The sequence below is a fragment of the Homarus americanus genome, unplaced genomic scaffold, assembly GCF_018991925.1.
Source record: "Homarus americanus isolate GMGI-L3 unplaced genomic scaffold, GMGI_Hamer_2.0 scaffold4060, whole genome shotgun sequence".
Taxonomy (NCBI): Eukaryota; Metazoa; Arthropoda; class Malacostraca; order Decapoda; family Nephropidae; genus Homarus; species Homarus americanus.
The window spans coordinates 9,488,887-9,507,323 of NW_024746161.1; the positions used below are offsets into that span (position 1 = coordinate 9,488,887).

The 18,437-nt window shown below is 39.5% G+C and overlaps 2 protein-coding genes across 4 annotated transcripts; one reads left to right on the forward strand and one right to left on the reverse strand.

Annotated features, from left to right (window-relative positions):
• Nucleotides 1–643: 643 nt before the first annotated feature.
• LOC121878938 (acidic leucine-rich nuclear phosphoprotein 32 family member B-like) lies at nt 644–4,081 on the reverse strand. Of its 2 annotated transcripts, none has more exons than XM_042385375.1 (3): nt 3,925–4,081; nt 1,462–1,597; nt 644–1,286 (listed from the first exon to the last, which is right to left on the reverse strand). In XM_042385375.1, the coding sequence occupies exons 1-3, from the start codon at nt 3,994–3,996 to the stop codon at nt 1,216–1,218; spliced, it is 279 nt and encodes a 92-aa protein (XP_042241309.1). In that variant the 5' UTR covers nt 3,997–4,081; the 3' UTR covers nt 644–1,215. The 2 variants fall into 2 exon arrangements, with proteins under 2 accessions (XP_042241309.1, XP_042241308.1); XM_042385374.1 differs by having other exon boundaries at nt 644–1,289.
• A 150-nt stretch (nt 4,082–4,231) lies between these two features.
• Nucleotides 4,232–13,761, forward strand: LOC121878937 (60S ribosomal protein L44-like). Of its 2 annotated transcripts, none has more exons than XM_042385372.1 (4): nt 4,232–4,383; nt 9,322–9,408; nt 11,098–11,184; nt 13,595–13,761. In XM_042385372.1, the coding sequence occupies exons 1-4, from the start codon at nt 4,381–4,383 to the stop codon at nt 13,730–13,732; spliced, it is 315 nt and encodes a 104-aa protein (XP_042241306.1). In that variant the 5' UTR covers nt 4,232–4,380; the 3' UTR covers nt 13,733–13,761. The 2 variants fall into 2 exon arrangements, with proteins under 2 accessions (XP_042241306.1, XP_042241307.1); XM_042385373.1 differs by having other exon boundaries at nt 4,333–4,645.
• The last annotated feature ends 4,676 nt before the right edge of the window (nt 13,762–18,437 follow it).

Consider the following 18,437-nt stretch of genomic DNA (forward strand, 5'->3'; position numbering starts at 1 on the left):
CAATTCTCCTTTTATCTGTGCAATTAATGTTTCTAAAATTGTCATAGTAAGTAACCTCCAATAAAAACGTTTCTGCGGAGCGAACCCCAAAGTTTGAACGAATATACTCGATCCCGTGACGGTGTTGCCAGTTCTCCCAATCTTGACAAACTTTTAAGTGAAGTGCGTACTACTGTGGCATTTTGAGTTTTAATTTATTAATATAATTGCACCGTAGGTATGACTATCAGCAACATATCTGGCCAAATGTTAAGTACAAATTTCACCAGTCACATGGCGACAGACTGGACCGCAGGGCCTCACTCAACCCACGTAATGCCAGACTTCCACCTCACCATGGTAGCATCTAGAAAGAGGATCTTTTTGCTAGTCTTTAAATTATATACTTTATGCCAGGAGAATGATATAGTTTGAATGACTATTTCCTTTTTATTTTTAAATAAATTATACCGTAGTAATGCCAGGTACTGCTTTCCATCCTTTGGTTGGTAAAGAAACTCATGTCAATAAAACTATTTTCAGTTTTATTATAAACGTGTGTGGTGACATTCACGAGGGTGGGTCTCGTCTGGTACGTGAGCACGATAGACACGCCTAGTCGCGCTTACTTGGCGGATGAGAACACAAAATGAGACAGCACATATACAGACAACTTAAGCTTTATTGACTTTCACACAAAATGAGACACTTGTCACTCCTATGAAATTAAAGAATGAAAATTATCTTGTACTGCCCAAAAAACACATCAGTTCAGAAGAGATGCATTGTAGAAAAATAAAATAGGGAGCCCTGCTTGCTTTTGGTATCAATGGAAAATAGACACTACACGAGGTGTATTGGCGACTCGTGCGCTGGTACCGCACCCTGGTAACTCCTGCTTCTCTGCTGCCTGGTCGCGCCGGGGTCCCACGACCCCACCACCCGCGCGGGCGTGCGAGCGGAGGTCTTGTGGGCGGCAGGTGGGCGCGGGCGTCGCCGTTGCTGGGTTGAGGACGCTTGAGCTCCATAGAGCCGGGGGGGCAGGGCGAGGGGCGCTTCTATCATTCACACTCACGCGCTACTTCTCTCACACTGACTGTACAGGTACGTGAAATATAATACAATACAATAATAAAAACTGGAGCAGAGCCCATCGCCCACAGCCCCCCGGCCGGGCATCCTCAGGTGGTCCCCGGCTTAGGGATGCATCGCCGGTCTTCATCAGCAGCTGTCGTCTTACGCATCCTCTGCATCCTCATCCTCTTCATCCTCCTCTCCTTCTCCCTCTTCGCCCTCGCCTTCCTCCTCTTCTGTCAAAAGGGCCATAATTAGTTAAATGAATATGAAATGCCAAAGCTCCTACTCTTGTCAACACATTCATAATTAGTTATATGAACATAAAAATGTTTATCTTCGTATCATGGAGAACAAGTTCCCAAGTCTTCAGAATGAATGAACAAATCATTATAGAAAGAACCTCACCTTCTGCTTCCTCATCAAGTTCCTCCTCAGCATCTGCCAGGTCCTCTTCCTCCTCTCCCTCCAAGTCCTCCTCCTCTTCTAGTTCCTCCTCACCATTCTCCTCCCCCTTCAGCTTCTTCGCATCCTCTGCCTCCTCCTGCAAACAATGAAAAACTTAATAAAGGATACTAAAATAAGACAATTATAGCTTGAAAGACCAACTTCCGGCAATGTTCAAATAACACAGGATACAAACTTAAAAACTGATCCAGTACAACCAGCAACCGCTATATTTATGGACATGCAGGGTTAACAAAAACGTTGGGCAAGACGTTTACTAATAATACCTGCCAAGCTCATTACTACGCATTTCATACGATACCGCTAATACCATTTTTTATCTCCCACCCGGTCCCCTTCTTTACCCTCCTGCGGCGTAAGCTCCTCAGCCACCCCTGTGGACAAGCTCCTTGCCCCCGCCGCCGTCAGCCGCTCGCGAAGTATTTTCGTCTCGGGGAGCGGCGGCGGCGGCAGCGTTACCCACGCCGCGTCCCTGGCATAAGGATGAAAATCCCCCGCGCCTGCACCGGCGCCTCAAGAGCGAGAATCCCTTGCCACACCACGGGGACACCGTAAGGGCGAAAATCTCCCGCCTACCTCACTTCCAAGGCCTTGTCGGGGTGTTGAAAGATCGTCCCTGAGGCGCCCCCTGTAAGGGCAATAGTACTTTGGCAACCCCCAACAAGCCGATATAAGGACTAAATTTGCTAGCAAAAGCACATGACTTACCAGACGTCTAAAAAAATCAATATATATGGAGCTTTTATATGCAAAGCTGAAAATATCAAAACTAACATTTAAATAAAAATCGAGTAACATCCTGTATCAGAAATCTAACAATATCCCATAAATATCATTCACTATGAGCCGACAACTTTGAACTTAAATTTGAAAAATAAAACAAATAGAAATAAAAATATATTAAAGTACTTTCCAATTTACTGACTGGAACTGAAAGGTTCTCGCTCACATCAGTAATCTAGTTGCGAATCAATCCACATTTTCGGTTTTAACCAGTATACGTTGATAAAAAAAACAATCTTCAACGTGTTTGTAACCAGTGTCCGACTTCACAAATGCCAACTATAAATGAAACCAGCAAATAGATGAAACACAGTAACATCTATTCCACTAATGGATTTGATAGTGTAGGTAACTTAATAAATCAAAAGGGCAAAGGTTTTCTCGGTGCGTGAGCGAGAAGTGTCAGCAGGTCTAGAGAACTGTCATGGGAAAGCCCCCACCACTACCCGCCTCCCACACAACTGCCCAAGATACCAAAGTAATTTTAATATATCCTTGGGTCAACAAAATTAACCCTTACCATCTAATCTGATCACATTTACTTACTGTGTTCGCATGCCTAATTCCGCGATAAGGTTATTTGTCATCTGTAACAAAACTCCATTTACTCTTGTATTCGTGTAAATTAAATGTTGACAAATCGTATCACTTGAAACACGTCTATCAAATGTTGACAAACCGTATCACTTGAAACAGCTAAGTTTTACTGTGAGAACCTACATTGCTGGAAGTTTCTTCAGTCGACACAGGATTACGTTACATCAACTAACATTATTTCTTTACATTTCACAAGAATATTCAAAACGAAATAAATAAATAAATAAATCGAGTATATCGTATGAATTAACGAGTTCAGCCTTACTATAACCCCGTAAGTGAACTGTCAAATTCAGGGTACTAACCAATGGTAAACATGAATTTTTTTTTACAAAAGGTACACTAACCTGGCACTTGTCAACACGTAAGACCTATACAGGAGTAAAGTTTATAAAGTGTACTAACTGGTCAAGCATGACAAAATTAACAATTATGTTGAAAAAGATTAGAAAGTAAGTATACTATAAGCAAGTTGGGTTGCGCGCCAAAAAGAGCGCGGGAGCAGCCTCTAGCTAGCCTCGCACAGGGCCACCACCGCAGCTCCCGCCAACTTTGAATTTCTAGCCTCGCACAGCCATCCACCCACTAACACCTTATAAAACAAACTTTCCTCTGATAATACCCAATAACACTCCTTCACTCTATCCTATTATGGCAAATGATAGAATACTTCAAGCTTTTACCATGTAGTTCGGGGTCAGTGCCAGTCACTACCACACTCAAACTCGCATCTAAGGACTTATGAATTTTTACCACGCGTGACATGAAAACTAGTTAACACTTAAACACTACTAAAACACACAAACGCTTCACTAGTTTCCACACAGTTCACTTAAATCTAGTGTTCACTATCTACTCTGCCATCCAGCACTTGTACTCACTCCACCAGGGACTCAGACTATCACAGTGGCACGAAACATAAGTCTTTGAGGCGGCCCGGTGTGCAACTTCCAAGACGACGACAAAAAATAAAACCCACTTTAATTAACACACACTACTGAGTTATTCTTGGCTGACACGTACCTCAGCTGCCCTTTTGGTTCCCTTTGTGACTTGTTCGTCAGCGTTTGCAACAGACTTCTCCGTGGTGGACATATTGGTTGTGTCGAGACGTACACACGAGACCGATTTCAAACGAACTGATGGCCGCGGTTCACGCCGCCACCTCCCCTCTGATTGGCTGGCCGCCCGGCTCTTACTCTGACGTCACTCCAGCCTATCATATCCCTTTATTCCTATTTAAACATATATTTATAATAAAATTAATATCAATTAAATCAGTAAAAAATATATAAGAGTAATTGAATCTATATTTTAATTATAAATATAAGTAATAGAGATATAGTTGACTCGGGTCGTTAGCCAGGTTTTGGTGACGAGACTCACCCTCATCCGGTCCTTCTAGGCTCCTTACCCTTGGATCGACCTGTCAGCCTCTGGTCCTCAGTTTTTAATCGCGATATATCCACCTCTGGCAATATGGTACGTGAGTGAAATTCAATCTGGAAAGTTAAATGGACATTGGAGGTGATATATGTGTATAAATATTTTCTGGAAATGGCTTACTAACAAGGTGATTGGTGAAAATACGTAGCCATGTCTAATCCCCATTAGGTCGAAAATCCTGTGTTCTGTGTTTGTTTACATGCAGTCAACGTGGGCACTGGAGACTGAAAAATTACAATTCTGAAGATTATTACAGGATACTAGTGGCTAGAAACTGATAATTCTTGGCAGAACAATGGTAGGATGTCTCTTGCATATTTCTGTTGCCTTGATATAAGATAATTTACACTGAGCCTAGTAGAAGGTGTCTATCAAATGTAGGCCACCATCAGCTGATTAACACCATGTCTCGTGTTAAATATCTTGTGCATGAATATATGGAATTTGACTTGATATTTTAGTGTTCTGAGTTTATTGAACTCCTTTATCACAATGTAATAACTCCAGGACAGCTCCAGCATTTATTAATATATAATTAAGTGTAATGGTCCCTAGGCCTAATGGTCCATAGGGTTATGTTATACCCAGTGATCCTAAAGATGAGGCGAGCACTGTCTTGATTTTTTTTAAAGTGCTCTAAAATATTTAGTATTGTTTAAAGTTCACTAATGATGGTAAAATATAGAAAACATGGGTGTCTCGACCCTTCAACGAGGCATGATTTTCCCGGTTTACTTAGGCTCTATTCACTGGTGATGACGGTTGCTTGTGCAAATACTTCATTATTGAGTTGAATGGGATTGCTATTTTATATATTTTTTTAGGTGAGGGGTTTGTAACTGCTGCAGTTGTTCATTGAGAAGTTTGACGAAGCATTTGCACTAAAAAAAAAATCAATGTCTCTTTGATACTCCTTCCTTCCTTAGGCTTTAGTAAGCCCCTTTATAATATTTATACAGTACTGTATATACTTGTGACACTTGCCAGATGCTTCTGGTGTTATTGTACAGGGGTACCTAGTGACCACTAGGATCCTGCTTCCTCTATCAAGGAATAAACAATTGAAATTGAATGTCTCGTTGGGGGGTCCGACTAATTACCCAAATGTAGCCGCAGTGAAGTCAAATAATGGTCTTACATGAATAAATCGGACTGCCAATCACTTCTCGACTGGTATTTGGTGTCACGAAGTCACAAAAACTGGGTAAACTTAATTTAATCTGAGTTAATAGATCGAGTGCTTGTACCTAACCTAACCTAACACAACTCAGATTAAATTAAGTTTATCAATTTCTTGTGACTTTGACACCAAATAATAATCGAGAAGTGATTGGCAGTCCGATTTATTCATGTAGGACCATTATGTGACTTAACTGTGGCTACATTTGGGTAATTAGTCGGACCGCTCGTTGGGTCGTGGAACCGATATTTTCTATATATTAGCTACTAATGACAATACCTTTTATTTGGAAGAAAATTAGTAAGTTACTTTCCATGAATTGGTATCTAGTCAGATGTACGGGGAAGACTGTCAACGTTCAACTTGTAGCGGATGGTCTTGGATCGGGAGTGAGAGTTTTGTGACTTCCAGAAGCTTCCGTTAAAGATGGAAAGTGGCCTAACACATTTATATTCCACACTGCAGTCTAGAATATTAATTTAAATCTCCCAGTTAACAGGGCTGTGAAGAAAGGGAAAGTAAAGTTATAAATTGTAATTGGAAACAAATCTGGTGTATTTTTATGCGATTGGCTCAAATCTGACATTCGTTTTATCGGAAATCACTCCTTTTGGATTTATCTTCCTCCCCCCCCCCACCCCCATAATAGTTCTATTGCTTGCGTGTTCTGAATTCCTGGTACTCTGTGCTTGCTAACTTATATAAACTAAACCTTACCTAACCCCCTAGCCGGACCCCAAACACTATGTGTCACGTGGTCAGCCTCCACGAAAATATAAGTAGCCATTACAATATTTCTTACCTTACTCCGAGTCAGGGACTACAATGCATCGTGGGTTCCTCTGTTCTCTAAAGTTTCCTTATTTTTAGAATGAAATAATACAATAAACTTCCAATAATTGAAATCGCACCCAGCGCATAATGGCTTCATGTTGTAACAGATTCAAAATGTCCCGCATCCTACCACCCATGCAGAATATCGAATGCTAATTGGTTGAATCTAATGTTTTTATTTTTTATTGGATTTGATTGGCTGCCCCCCTCCCGCACATGCGCGGGAGGTAAGCAAATGTACGAACACACACAATTTGAGCAACAGGCGGTCTGATTTTATTCTTTTAAAAATTCAAGAACTTACTTCCTTATCAATTTGCAGCTGAAGTGTATTGTAAGAAAATGTCATAGAAAAAAGTTCTGTTGATTGAGCGTATTGAATTTCCGGAATTCTGTGGTTGCTGTATACTGCAATATTACCGGTTTTGTTGTTTAATCTTATCTATGGAATAACTTTAGCTGCATTTATTTTATTTTTTTGATCAATGGAAAGGACAATGATGCTGGGAAGTGTGTGCATCACCATACTAGGAAAATTCAGATCCTATTTTGGAATGTTACTAATGTGAGAAAGTAATAATAGAAGATCAATTGCTTGCCTTAACTAGTTATCTACTGTATGACATTTCACCGTAGAACGTATACAGTACTTTATCGTGAAATTGACAAAGTGCAGGAGCAATACAGTACAATATATACGTTTTGCATAAAACACTTAATTTTCATTTTTGTTAATTTTATAATTTTTGCCTCAATTAAAGGCCATCAGTCTATAGTACTGTATTGTAATCTCCATGTTAGACGGAACAATTGGTGCAGAGCGCTTCTGGATTTGAGATTTTTGAGTATTGTGATGGATTCTTTTATTCCCGTAAAAAATTGCACATCGACAGAATGTTTACTGTCTAAACACCACATCTGGCACGGAACACCATTGCTATGTAGGCTTAGCTGTAATTGTACAGACTGCTGTACTGTATTTATTTGTGCAAACACTACTGTACACGTACTGTCCAGTATATTGTAAATACACAAAATATACTACAGATAGTCCACTGTTTTTCCGACCCCTGAGAATCTGAGCCAGGCCGGACCAGCGGTTTTTCCTAACCATCGGAAGTTTGTATACAGTACCCCTGTATAGGTAAAATCCTAGACAAAATTTATAGCAACACACCAGATTTACACCATGTCTTGGCTGTGATCACCACCACAACAGTTGATGTTATGAGCGGTGTTACCAATTCTGAAACTGGATTATTCTTATTATTATTGTTTTGTTTGTTTATGATTTTTGCCACTTATCCGCTTTCTAGCAGTTTGGGTGCTCTATCCAGTGTTAGTACAGAGGGAAACTGGGGACCGGGAAACCTGTGGTGTTCGGTAGTGAGGGTCACACTGTATAACGCCATTCTCACGTGTGTCTGGGCTGAGGCTCGAACCCTTGACATATTGGTGAGAGTTATGCGAGTTACCGCTGTACCTCCAACACCACTTACCAACTTCTATGAGGAATATGATATGATAAATACCACTAAATGTAAGGAATTAATAAACAAAATTACTTTTTGTGCCCATTTGACTGTTGGTTGACAAAATTTGTCAGGAGACAACTCTGGTCTCTCAAACCCCCCTACTCTGGAGAGTGCGTGGTATATTTGAAATTCCGCCACTGTAAAACTGTACGGACCAGTCATTGCCAGGAATTCGGTGTCGTCTTGAGCTTGTGATGCATAGGCCCTTGATGCAATCTCTCGGAAGTTCATTCAAATGTTCAGAACGGAGAAATTTTTCTCTGAATGCTCTTTTTTCGGGTAATGTAAAGTTCCTGGGATTGAAGAAACTGGCAAACGGGGATATTGCTACAGTCCAGGCAGTCCCCTAAGCAAAACGGTAAATGAAATCCAAAATACCACAGGCTCAGGTGTGCTTCAATTTACGAAAAGTGTACATTCCTGAAAACTTTCGTAGATTGAAGCCTTTTTTTCCATTGACTACCATTATATAGAGAGGTATTTTCCTACCCCCAAAAATACTCCAATTGTAAAAAAAAAATTCTTTTCGCAATTTTTTGTAGGAAACAATACTGTACTTACAACCATACCTTATGTATTAATCATACTAACATTAATGAAGTACTAGTACAGTACAGGGCATGCAGTTTATTTTTATTCCTATTAGATTATATTCTACTTACGTTGTGTGGGGCCTGAGTTGTCATTGGGATGTTCTTGTTGGTATGCGTGTGACAGGCAACTTCTTCCTTCATATCAACATATTGAAATAATCAGTTAGAAATTTCTACCTCTAAATTTGGTGTTTGGTTAGCCATACTTTTAGAGCAACATACAGTAGCACCATCATGGCATTATCTGTATAGGCACAGAGACGTTGCCACCCATTAGCCTGTACTACAGTGCTGCATGCTACTTACTGTGTGTTCAGCGCGGGATGCTCTCGGATGCCTGTGTCAGCAATTCGGCATCTTCTGGTCCTTCAAAAAAAATGGTGTAAAATATATTATTCTTGTCTAATTATTGGTTTATAATTTTTCTGTACACCAAAACTTATAGTTAAATAGGGTACAGGTTTTTTTTAGCATTTATTGGTGTTTTTTGGGAATTTTGGTTTCTGTAGGAACGAATCTCTGCCCTTATAATGTCTTGGAAAATTTGCATGGCTTTACTAAAGGGTTTTCATGAATGGAAATTTTTAGCAAAGTAATTACTGTACAGGGGGAAGTATTGAGGTATAGTATGCAGTTTTGTCCATTATAAATCTCGCACAGCCTTATTGAAAGTTCTTACAAATTGTTGTTGTTATTATTATTATTATTATTCGTGTTTTAAATCTATTGTTTCATAAGCATGTACAGTACCCGGGAGCTTAGATATTTGTAAGTCAAGATTTTTTGTAAACAAAATTATTGAATGGAGACTGATATTACTCTCTGTTTACAGGTGAACATTCCAAAGACCAGGAACACTTTTTGCTGGAAGTGTAAGAAACATCAGCCACACAAAGTTTCCCAGTACAAGAAGTCCAAGGTGAGTCTTCCAATTCCTTTAAAAATTTTAGACGTAAGTGATAATTTGCAGTAGAGATACTGTACTGTATTACGTAGTTGGGATGTTTGGAGTCTTAATTTAATGCTAAAAATTTTTACATTAAATATTTGTAAGATGTATTGTAGTATTTGTTATAAAAAAAATTTGCTTTTTATTTTAATAGTTTACAAATAGGATGAAAATTGTCACAAACTTAACACTGGTGATGTGCAATAACAATGACCTAAACATATAAGATTGATAGTCAGCTCCAAATATATTGACTACTGTATTGTTAATATGTTTATGTTGTCTTGGTTAGTTTTGTTAACTATACAGAACAGTACAGGTATACAGTACAGGGTACTTGTTTCCTGAAAGGTATTTGTACTGTTATGGATTGCTCACATGACATAACTTTACCAAATGTGTGTACAGTACAGTATATATATTGGCGAATTGGACGGTGAGTCTTTTATAGACTTGCAAAGGTCTGCATTTTGGAACTTTATGGTTAAAAAAATCTTGCCAGCATTCAGGAATAGAAGTACGGTACGACTGTAGCATGTGATGTACAAAATACTTACGTTAAGTTAGACTAAATATATCTTTGTTGATCGGACCCTATAGTAACACTAGAAATACTGTATGTTTGTTTCTTAGAATTGGAACTTTTTGTTATTTAATGACAGGTTGTAGTCAACTTGTAACACAACCCTAAAACTGCTGAATTAAAAATTTATTCAACGATCACCAGTATAAGAAATCGATGGCAATGAACTATTGTTAAATTCCTTGCTGCCATCATTAGAATATTGTATTAAGATCACTGTAAAACTCTTCCTCTGCTTTTGACTGTTTAGTATAGTAGTATTCAGTTATAGCCGTGATAGGACTGTGTTGTGTAGTGCTTGAGCTTAACATTGAAAAAAAATGCATTAAAATGTTTCCACTGAAGGTTTCCTCCATTGTTGAAAATAGTAATGGTAGTAGGACATGTACAATAGATATAATTCACAAGATTGTGAGAAAATACCCAGAATAGCCAAGTCAGGCGTGATGAAATAACAACCGTTTTGTGGCGACTTATATTTTACTGAAACTTGACTTTTCACTTGATATAGTAATGGCTCCATGCCAGTGACAACATTGAATGCAATTGTAAACATTTTAAAACTGCAATGTTATTTAAAAGTAACGAGAGAATCCAAGAGACCTTGCAGCATGGAGAGCTGCAATCAGGTAATTGCCGCTAACCTACGCAGGTGTGGAAAATTACCATAAAATGATATTAACCTAAAATACTTTTAAATTTGGTTAGTGATAAATACTAGTGTATCATTTATCTACCCCATAGTGTCACTGGTTGTGGAGCTGCTTTGTAAATCGGTGAATTTACTGTATGTGTCTTGTACTGATAAAGTTATCATTCCTGCACTTGCTACCTATCTGACTTGGTGTTTGATGGGAAAACTTTGCCAGGAAGAGAAAATCCCACTCATTTCGATCTTTGGTTTTTTATGTAAAACCAAGGCACCAACAGGGTGGAACATACAAGTGAAGTTTTGACAAAAACTTAATTTTCCCATTAATTTATAATATAAAGAACAGGTTACTTTTTTATATGTGTACATTGTAATACATATTCTTTAATTCTTGGTAAAACAAAATTGTTGACCCTTCTTGCAGGAGCGAACATTTGCCCAAGGTCGCAGACGTTACGACAGGAAACAATCTGGATACGGTGGTCAGTCCAAGCCTATCTTCAGGAAGAAGGTACAGTAATCATAAATGAGTTACAAACATTTTCCACTTCATAATTGTGTTAGTTCATAATGTGAATGTTATAAACCTCCCAACATTCTGACAAGTTCATACTCTACGTCATCTTTCCCGGGGACAACAATAAGAGGGTTAAGGTCACCTATAAGAGAGCTTAAGGGTACCTTCTCCCTCCCTGCACTACCTTGGTTTGATTGCAGTAAAGAGGAAAAACGCACGTTTCCACTCACCTTCGTCTGTTCTCAATTTACTACTGTAGTGGCTCCGTAAACTGCTCGGTGCCACGCTGTCATTTTCTTGGTCTCCTACTTTCTGGGTATCTGTCCAATTATAGTATTTGATCCTCAAAAGACACACACACACACACACGTTAAAACTTCCATAATTCGGAATTATGTTAAGTTCTCTCTGGTTTAAAGGTGACAGCCGTTAGACTGACATCAAGCCATTGTTAAAGGCAATGTAGTTTACTTCTCAACACAAGTAAGAAATTTAGGTCAAAGTGATTTATAGATTTATAATGTAAACATGAGAATCTCACATTTGTGGTGAACTACTGTATTGTATAAGGGGGTCCCTGGGTTACGAACGGGTTCCATTCTTGAGGATGTTCTAAAGTCACATTTGTACGTAAGTCGGAACACATGCTACGCGCATGCCATACTTGCAGAACAATGTTTAAGTCCCACTATATCATAACCTAAGTCCTTATATACATCTAAAATCACTTAATTTAAGACAAAAGAAGAACTAGAATGACAAACACAGTAAATGAAAGTAAAAAAAATACGTCGTCAGGTGAATAAAATAATGTAAATTTCAAGTTTAGTCTCGTTTGTATCGTCGGGCCTTCGTAAGGCTGACGTTCTTTAAGTCGGAGATCCCCCCCCTGCACCTTTGACAATTTTCGCGTGCAAAGGTGCTGGAATGCTGCTCTGGTGCGTTCCGGCACAAATTAAGCACTGCCTACTATCTTACACCATTGTCATCATCCCTTTGTTCTCTTCCTTCCCTGTTCCTGCTTGAATGTTTCCTGGACTCCTCTTCTACTGGTACAGCTATTTGTCTGTGAAAGGGTACATTCCTATTAAAAAAAAACATATTGAAGTCTAATAAAAAAAACATACTGAAGTCTCATAAATTGGGAAGGCCTTTCCTAATAATTTAAAGGGAAAAAATTTGTACGCTTATAAGTACACAAAGAATTAAGAGTGTGTACCAGAGCTACATGATCTCTGTAGGCTTCATTCCTGCACGGGATTTTATAAATGTGAAAATTGTTAATGTACTTAGAAAAATGGCCTCTGTTTACATTTTGTGGACATGAAATTTGAGCTACCAGAAGTATTTAAATAGGAACAGTGATGCTTGCCTCTGAATGGTTTTGCTGAATGCTTCTCTTTCAGGCTTCCACCATGTGCCTTCTTTTCTTTTATATTTCTTAACTAATTTCTCCCCATAAGTAGCCAGCTGCTGCTTCATTTATTCTTAATGCCATTGTCCCACAGCATACTTCCTTATCTTTTATAGCCTCCCTGAACCAGTTTTTGTATATATACTTATAAAATCTCTAATGCTGACGCCTTCTCTCGGTTCTCCTATCAATACCCTCACCTAATGATTATATTTGCTCTCGTTCTCTTTAAGTTTGGCAAACACCGGGTAATGATCTGGTAGATTTGTCATTCCTATTACTACTTTAGCATCTTTTGCATGATGTGAATTATACTTGGATGTACGAGTGTGGGAGGAGCTGATTTTTATGTGTGAACACTACATTGTTTCTACCTGACCAATTAGCCATTATTATTTCAACTCTGACAGGCTGGTAATCTCGGGGAGTAGAGACTATTTTGTTAGCGGAGGGTGTGATTGGAAGTTCCCACAGTAAAAATGGGTTGGAGATGGGAAGGACATACACCCATAAAAATTGCTGCAAATTTGCCTGATGGCAACTGGGACACCCAGCCATCAGGTAAACAAAGCTATCTCACATTGTGGGAATTTTCCATAAAACAGGGATGAGGAATACAAGTCGTGGCAATATTTTTAAAGTATTTCCTGTGAAATAATCCCAACCAAACATCATAGAATTATGGTTGTGGTAAAAAGAAGTATATAACCACAAGTAGTGCTTACCTATTTTAGAGGATAAATTACATGCTAGTCAAACCAACAAGCTTTTCCAATGGAGAAGAACCATTGGGTTTGTATCTCCCTAGACATGGAGCGGGTAATATTGTGCAGTAGTTACCATTGTTTGTTTGACACTTTATGGATCTCCTTTGTAATCAGTTTTAGAACTGGTATTTAGTTGATCTTTAGTCTTTTGTAGGAAATATTTTGTGATGGTTGTGTGCACACCAGCAGCCTTTAATTTATTATTTATTCTTTTTTTTTTCAGGCTAAGACCACAAAGAAGATAGTGCTGAAGATGGAATGTAACAAATGCAGAATCAAGACCCAGCTGCCCCTCAAGAGATGCAAGCACTTTGAATTGGGAGGTGACAAGAAGAGGAAGGGAATGATGATCCAGTTCTAAACTGTCTCTTGAAGTAAAGAAAAAAATCAGTTCTTAGTTTCATTGAACCATACGTCAATAATTTATGTTGTAGTGAAAGTCACTCTTTAATGATTGGCATTTTACATTTATCATTGCTTGTCGTACAGCTGACAGCATTGGAATTCAGGCACTACATAAGCTTATGTAAGGGGATAAACAGTAGTAGAGGGTAACTGGTTAAATCAGCCCCAATCCCAATAGGCATCAAACGTAATGGACCCTGTTATACTATACAGCTCCTCCCCGTCTTACGACCTACTACCACCCACACTTAGGACCTGCCTCAGTCGTACCAAAATTTGGTCAAATTGCGTATTTTCGAGTCCCAAAGTCAGTACACAGACAAAATTTTTGTTTGTAATTCACTTTAAAATGGCTGGCAAGCTTAAAAGTGAGTGTTTTGTGGTGCTGAGAAGAAAAAGACACCCATTTTAGATTTTCTATGTATTATTAAGCATTTCCGACTTACGACCTGGATTTCGGTCCCTAACCCCGTCGTATGTCGGGGAGGAGGTGTAGTTAAATTTGGGGATCATTTGCCTTGAAACTTGTTGGGGAAATGTACAGTATTAAGTATGATGGAAAGAAATTTAAAGATAAATAGATTGAAAATGCAATGAAATGAGGATATGCTGAGCAACTAGTGAGCTAGATGATTCGTGGGAATATGTTCAGTCAGGAGAATGGACCAGGTTAGCTTGTATCCCCCATGCTGGGTACATCGAGAAAAATAAACCTCCAAAAATGATAAAACCTATATAGACCATCTAGAAACTTCCCAGTGGCGAGGGAGATAAGGGGGACTGCTTGTTTTGACGGCGAATGCTAGTGGTCACTTACGCACTTGGTGGCTATTTTCTGCTTGCCTTTGTGTCTGGGATGGCCAATAATGCATATATTTACTGATCAATACTTATTTCCTATAAATAATTCATTTAAATTATTTTATTTGCATTATTTTTCATAAAAAGTGCTCAGCGACACGCAGTCTGTCACCAGGCTGTCTTCGTGTTTGGGAGAGCAAATAATGCATAGAAATAATTATCGTAATAATAATTCCACAAATAAATACTATCATGGCATTATTTTCCAGTAATACAATACAACTACACTACTTTTAGCAATATTACTTTGATACAACATGATAAAATGGACAAACAACTCTCCATGGCAACAGGCTAATGAGTACGAACCCACTGAGCCTAACCTGCGTGTGATGTAACCACCAAATAGTCATGCAGGAACCTGATGACCCTCTCTGGGCATACAAACAATGACGCAAAAAGGCAAGTGTTCCTGGGCCCATGAGATGAAAGTCAACTGGGGTTAAGGGAGGCTGTTAACCCTAAGGGAGAGTTCCCTGACCTGCCTATATGTAGATCAACAAATTTTAATTTTTAAGTTCCCAAGACGTCTGAAATTAATCTACCGGTAGTTAAAACATGACAATTGGCAACTTCTTACTATACTGTAGTTTTAACGATGACGAAGTGCCTTCCTTACAAAAGAATTCACCAGATTCATAAAATTTTCCTTCAACCAATATCTCCCCAAATTTGTGATGAATACATGTATAATGATAGTGACCAATATCATGAGCCAAATTATGTTGTGAGCAGTGCTAGTGAGTGGGTGCAACCAGACAGTATGACCATCACCCACACCAACCTTCCATGTCTGGTTGTCTGGATGCTGGTTCCTCTTGGGTGTTTACCCCAAAAGCAACTAGTCACTGGCAAAGTCTGTTTATGAAAAGAGAGGATATTTAAAGGAAATAACCAGCGCAAGTGTGTGGGTGAGAGAGATGTGGTTTCTCTGTCCTAACCAGGCCCCAACCACACTACCACGTGACCTTGATGATTCGTAGGAATCAGACCAGATGACAAAGATATTTCTCTATGCTTCAACCTGCTTCAGCAACCTTTGTCCCTCTGAAACACTCTTTTAAATCAGGATGAAGAATGTGCAGTTCATCTTCGATTACCTGAGGCAGTGGTTCAAGGAAGTACTGTACAGTACTGTATTTTCGCCCTTCAAGAACAGTGTGACTGACAAGAGTTTTGTGCTCTGCCGAGGGAATTTATTGTTTCGCCAGTACAATTCATCCAATCACCACAGTTTGGAATGAAACTCTTCGTTATGTGTGACTGGTGCCGACAATGACATCTCCCAAGATGAAACACTGGGGCTGTCTGGTGCCATTGTAAAGAACCTGTTGCAGCCAAACCTGGGCAAATGCCACACCCTGTTTGTGGATAACTGGTACACCAGCCTTGCACTATTCCTCTTCCTTCATGAAAACCAGACATGGGTCTGTGGAACTGTGCAAAAGAACAGGAAGAATGTCCCCAACTTTAAAAAAAAATTAAGAAGGTGATATCATCCACCTGCAAAGTAAAAATTTCCTTGCAATGAGGTAGCAAGATAAATGCAATGTCACATTGCTCTCCACTGTCCATGAGCCCAAGGTAGAAGTCAGCCAGAACATTAACCCCTTCACAGTGGCGTAGCTAGTGTGTGCTGCCCGGGGCGGCCTCTTGTAGTTTGCCGGGGGGCTTTTGTCTGTACCCCAGTGAGGATAGTGTCTTAGTATAAAATCGCAATGCTGTGAAACAAAATCTTAATATTTAATCTCAGTACCGCAGCAAAAGTCACATCAATATTTTTTAACCAATACTTTAATATTTCTTACCTTATAGTATTATGTCTTCCAACGAAGTAAATAACTGGATCGAAAACACAAGAGAACTTAAAAGTCGTCTAGCCTCCCCTCGTCTTGTCACGATGGAGACTTGTGCAGAACTGAAGTGAATTGCTTGTAACTGGTGGATTGGTCGGCTGTACATGAACTGATATGACCCGAGACTGCATGGTTTTGCAGCTACTGGAGACGTTAATTCTTCCCTTTGTATCGGCGGCAAGTTAATCCTCGTCGTGTCTGACCTAACACCTGACCCACACCACATGAGCTCACTGGCGTACTTGTTTGAAGTTGTTTCCTTAATCCTCAACAGGTTACAGGTTGTGTGTGTGGCGGGGGGCCTCATAGCAAGGGTGTAGCTCATGACGTGGCCGTGATGATGTGGGTCAGGTGTTAGGTCAGACACGACAAGGATTAACTTGCCGCCGATACAAAGGGATGGATTAACGTCTCCAGTAGCTGCAGATATGGGTGATGAGCAGACCCAAAAGTGCCGCCCCCCCAAAAGTGCCGCCCGGGGCGGACCGCCCCCCCCCTAGCTACGCTAGTGCCCCTTCAACAAGCCTGAGTGTGTGATTGACTACAATATCAACATGCCTGGGCTACTCAATTAATTTATTTTATATATATCCATTACTTTTCCCTTCCCATCACACCATCTGCCTCAAGTAAGGTGCAGCTACCCTCTGGTTGCTACCTGTAAAAAGACAGACCATCACTAGAAAAGGTGCAACATATGGCAACTAGAATTATTCCTGAAATTAATCATCTCAATTATCTAAACAGGTTGAGGGCCTTGGGAGTGACAACTCTTCATACAAGACAGAGTGGACCTCAGAAATTCAAAACCCAGAAAGGGATGGAAGACTTAAATCCAAATCACTTCTTCAAGATGTTAATCACAACAAACACAAGAGATTATAGTTTCAAGCTCACCAAGTTATGCTGAGTGAATATAAGAAAGTACTTTACACACAGTGGCAGACTTATGGAACAGTCTACCAACTGAATCTGTGGAAGTGAAAACAGTATTGGGCTTCAAAATAGTCCTAGACAAGACATCAACAAACATTGGAGGGTTCCTACACAAGGTCACTGACCTCCATGAGCCACCTCTAGTTGTGGTATCTGTTAAACTTAGTTAATGTTTATATTACTAATTGACAAATTAAACAATCACATATTCAAATTAATGTAACTGAACCTTTAAATATACTGTACTGTATTTAAGTTAGGCACAGATTTTAAAACTACAATATCAACTATACAGTAAACCCTCACAAATATGTAATCTCTGGCACAATTCACATTAATGCAGCAAATGAATTTAGGACTTTTCCCCCTAACACCCAACACCTTTTCCTCCACACACACATTACCCTTTCCTCCATACACACAACACTCTCACTCCTCTACCGATTACACACCTCCCTCACTTACTACACCCCCCTAACACACACTTCACTCCCTCCTTCACATACCTCTATGGTCATCACCACCAGGCCACCTCACCATGCTAACCACTGCCAGACAACTTGTGGGGACTGCAGACAATTCTTCCTCATCCTTTCTAATGTACACACTGCCTCAGCCTACCTGATCATATTTCATGCTGTGTTACTCTTGAGTGACTGAGAAACATTACTGTAGTTCTGCCAGTGCTTCTGTGATGAAGCTGTCTTAATAAACTGTAAAGATTGTACACCAGTTACAGTATATGTACAGGTAATATATAAACAGGCAGTAAAAAAAAGTCACAATGGAAAGTCTTGTCCTTGCTTAAAACATATCCTGATTTTTTGTATCTGCAGATACACAATTTTGTTTTTAAACCCTTTTGGAATGTAACCTTGTGAATAAACAGGGTGATTTTATTTACAGTAGAACCTTGATATCTCAAACTAATTGGGGCAGACCCCAGTCGAAAAATGTGAATAGTCTCCTCGACTTACGACAACCCGGACTTAAGACTGTCATTGTCGT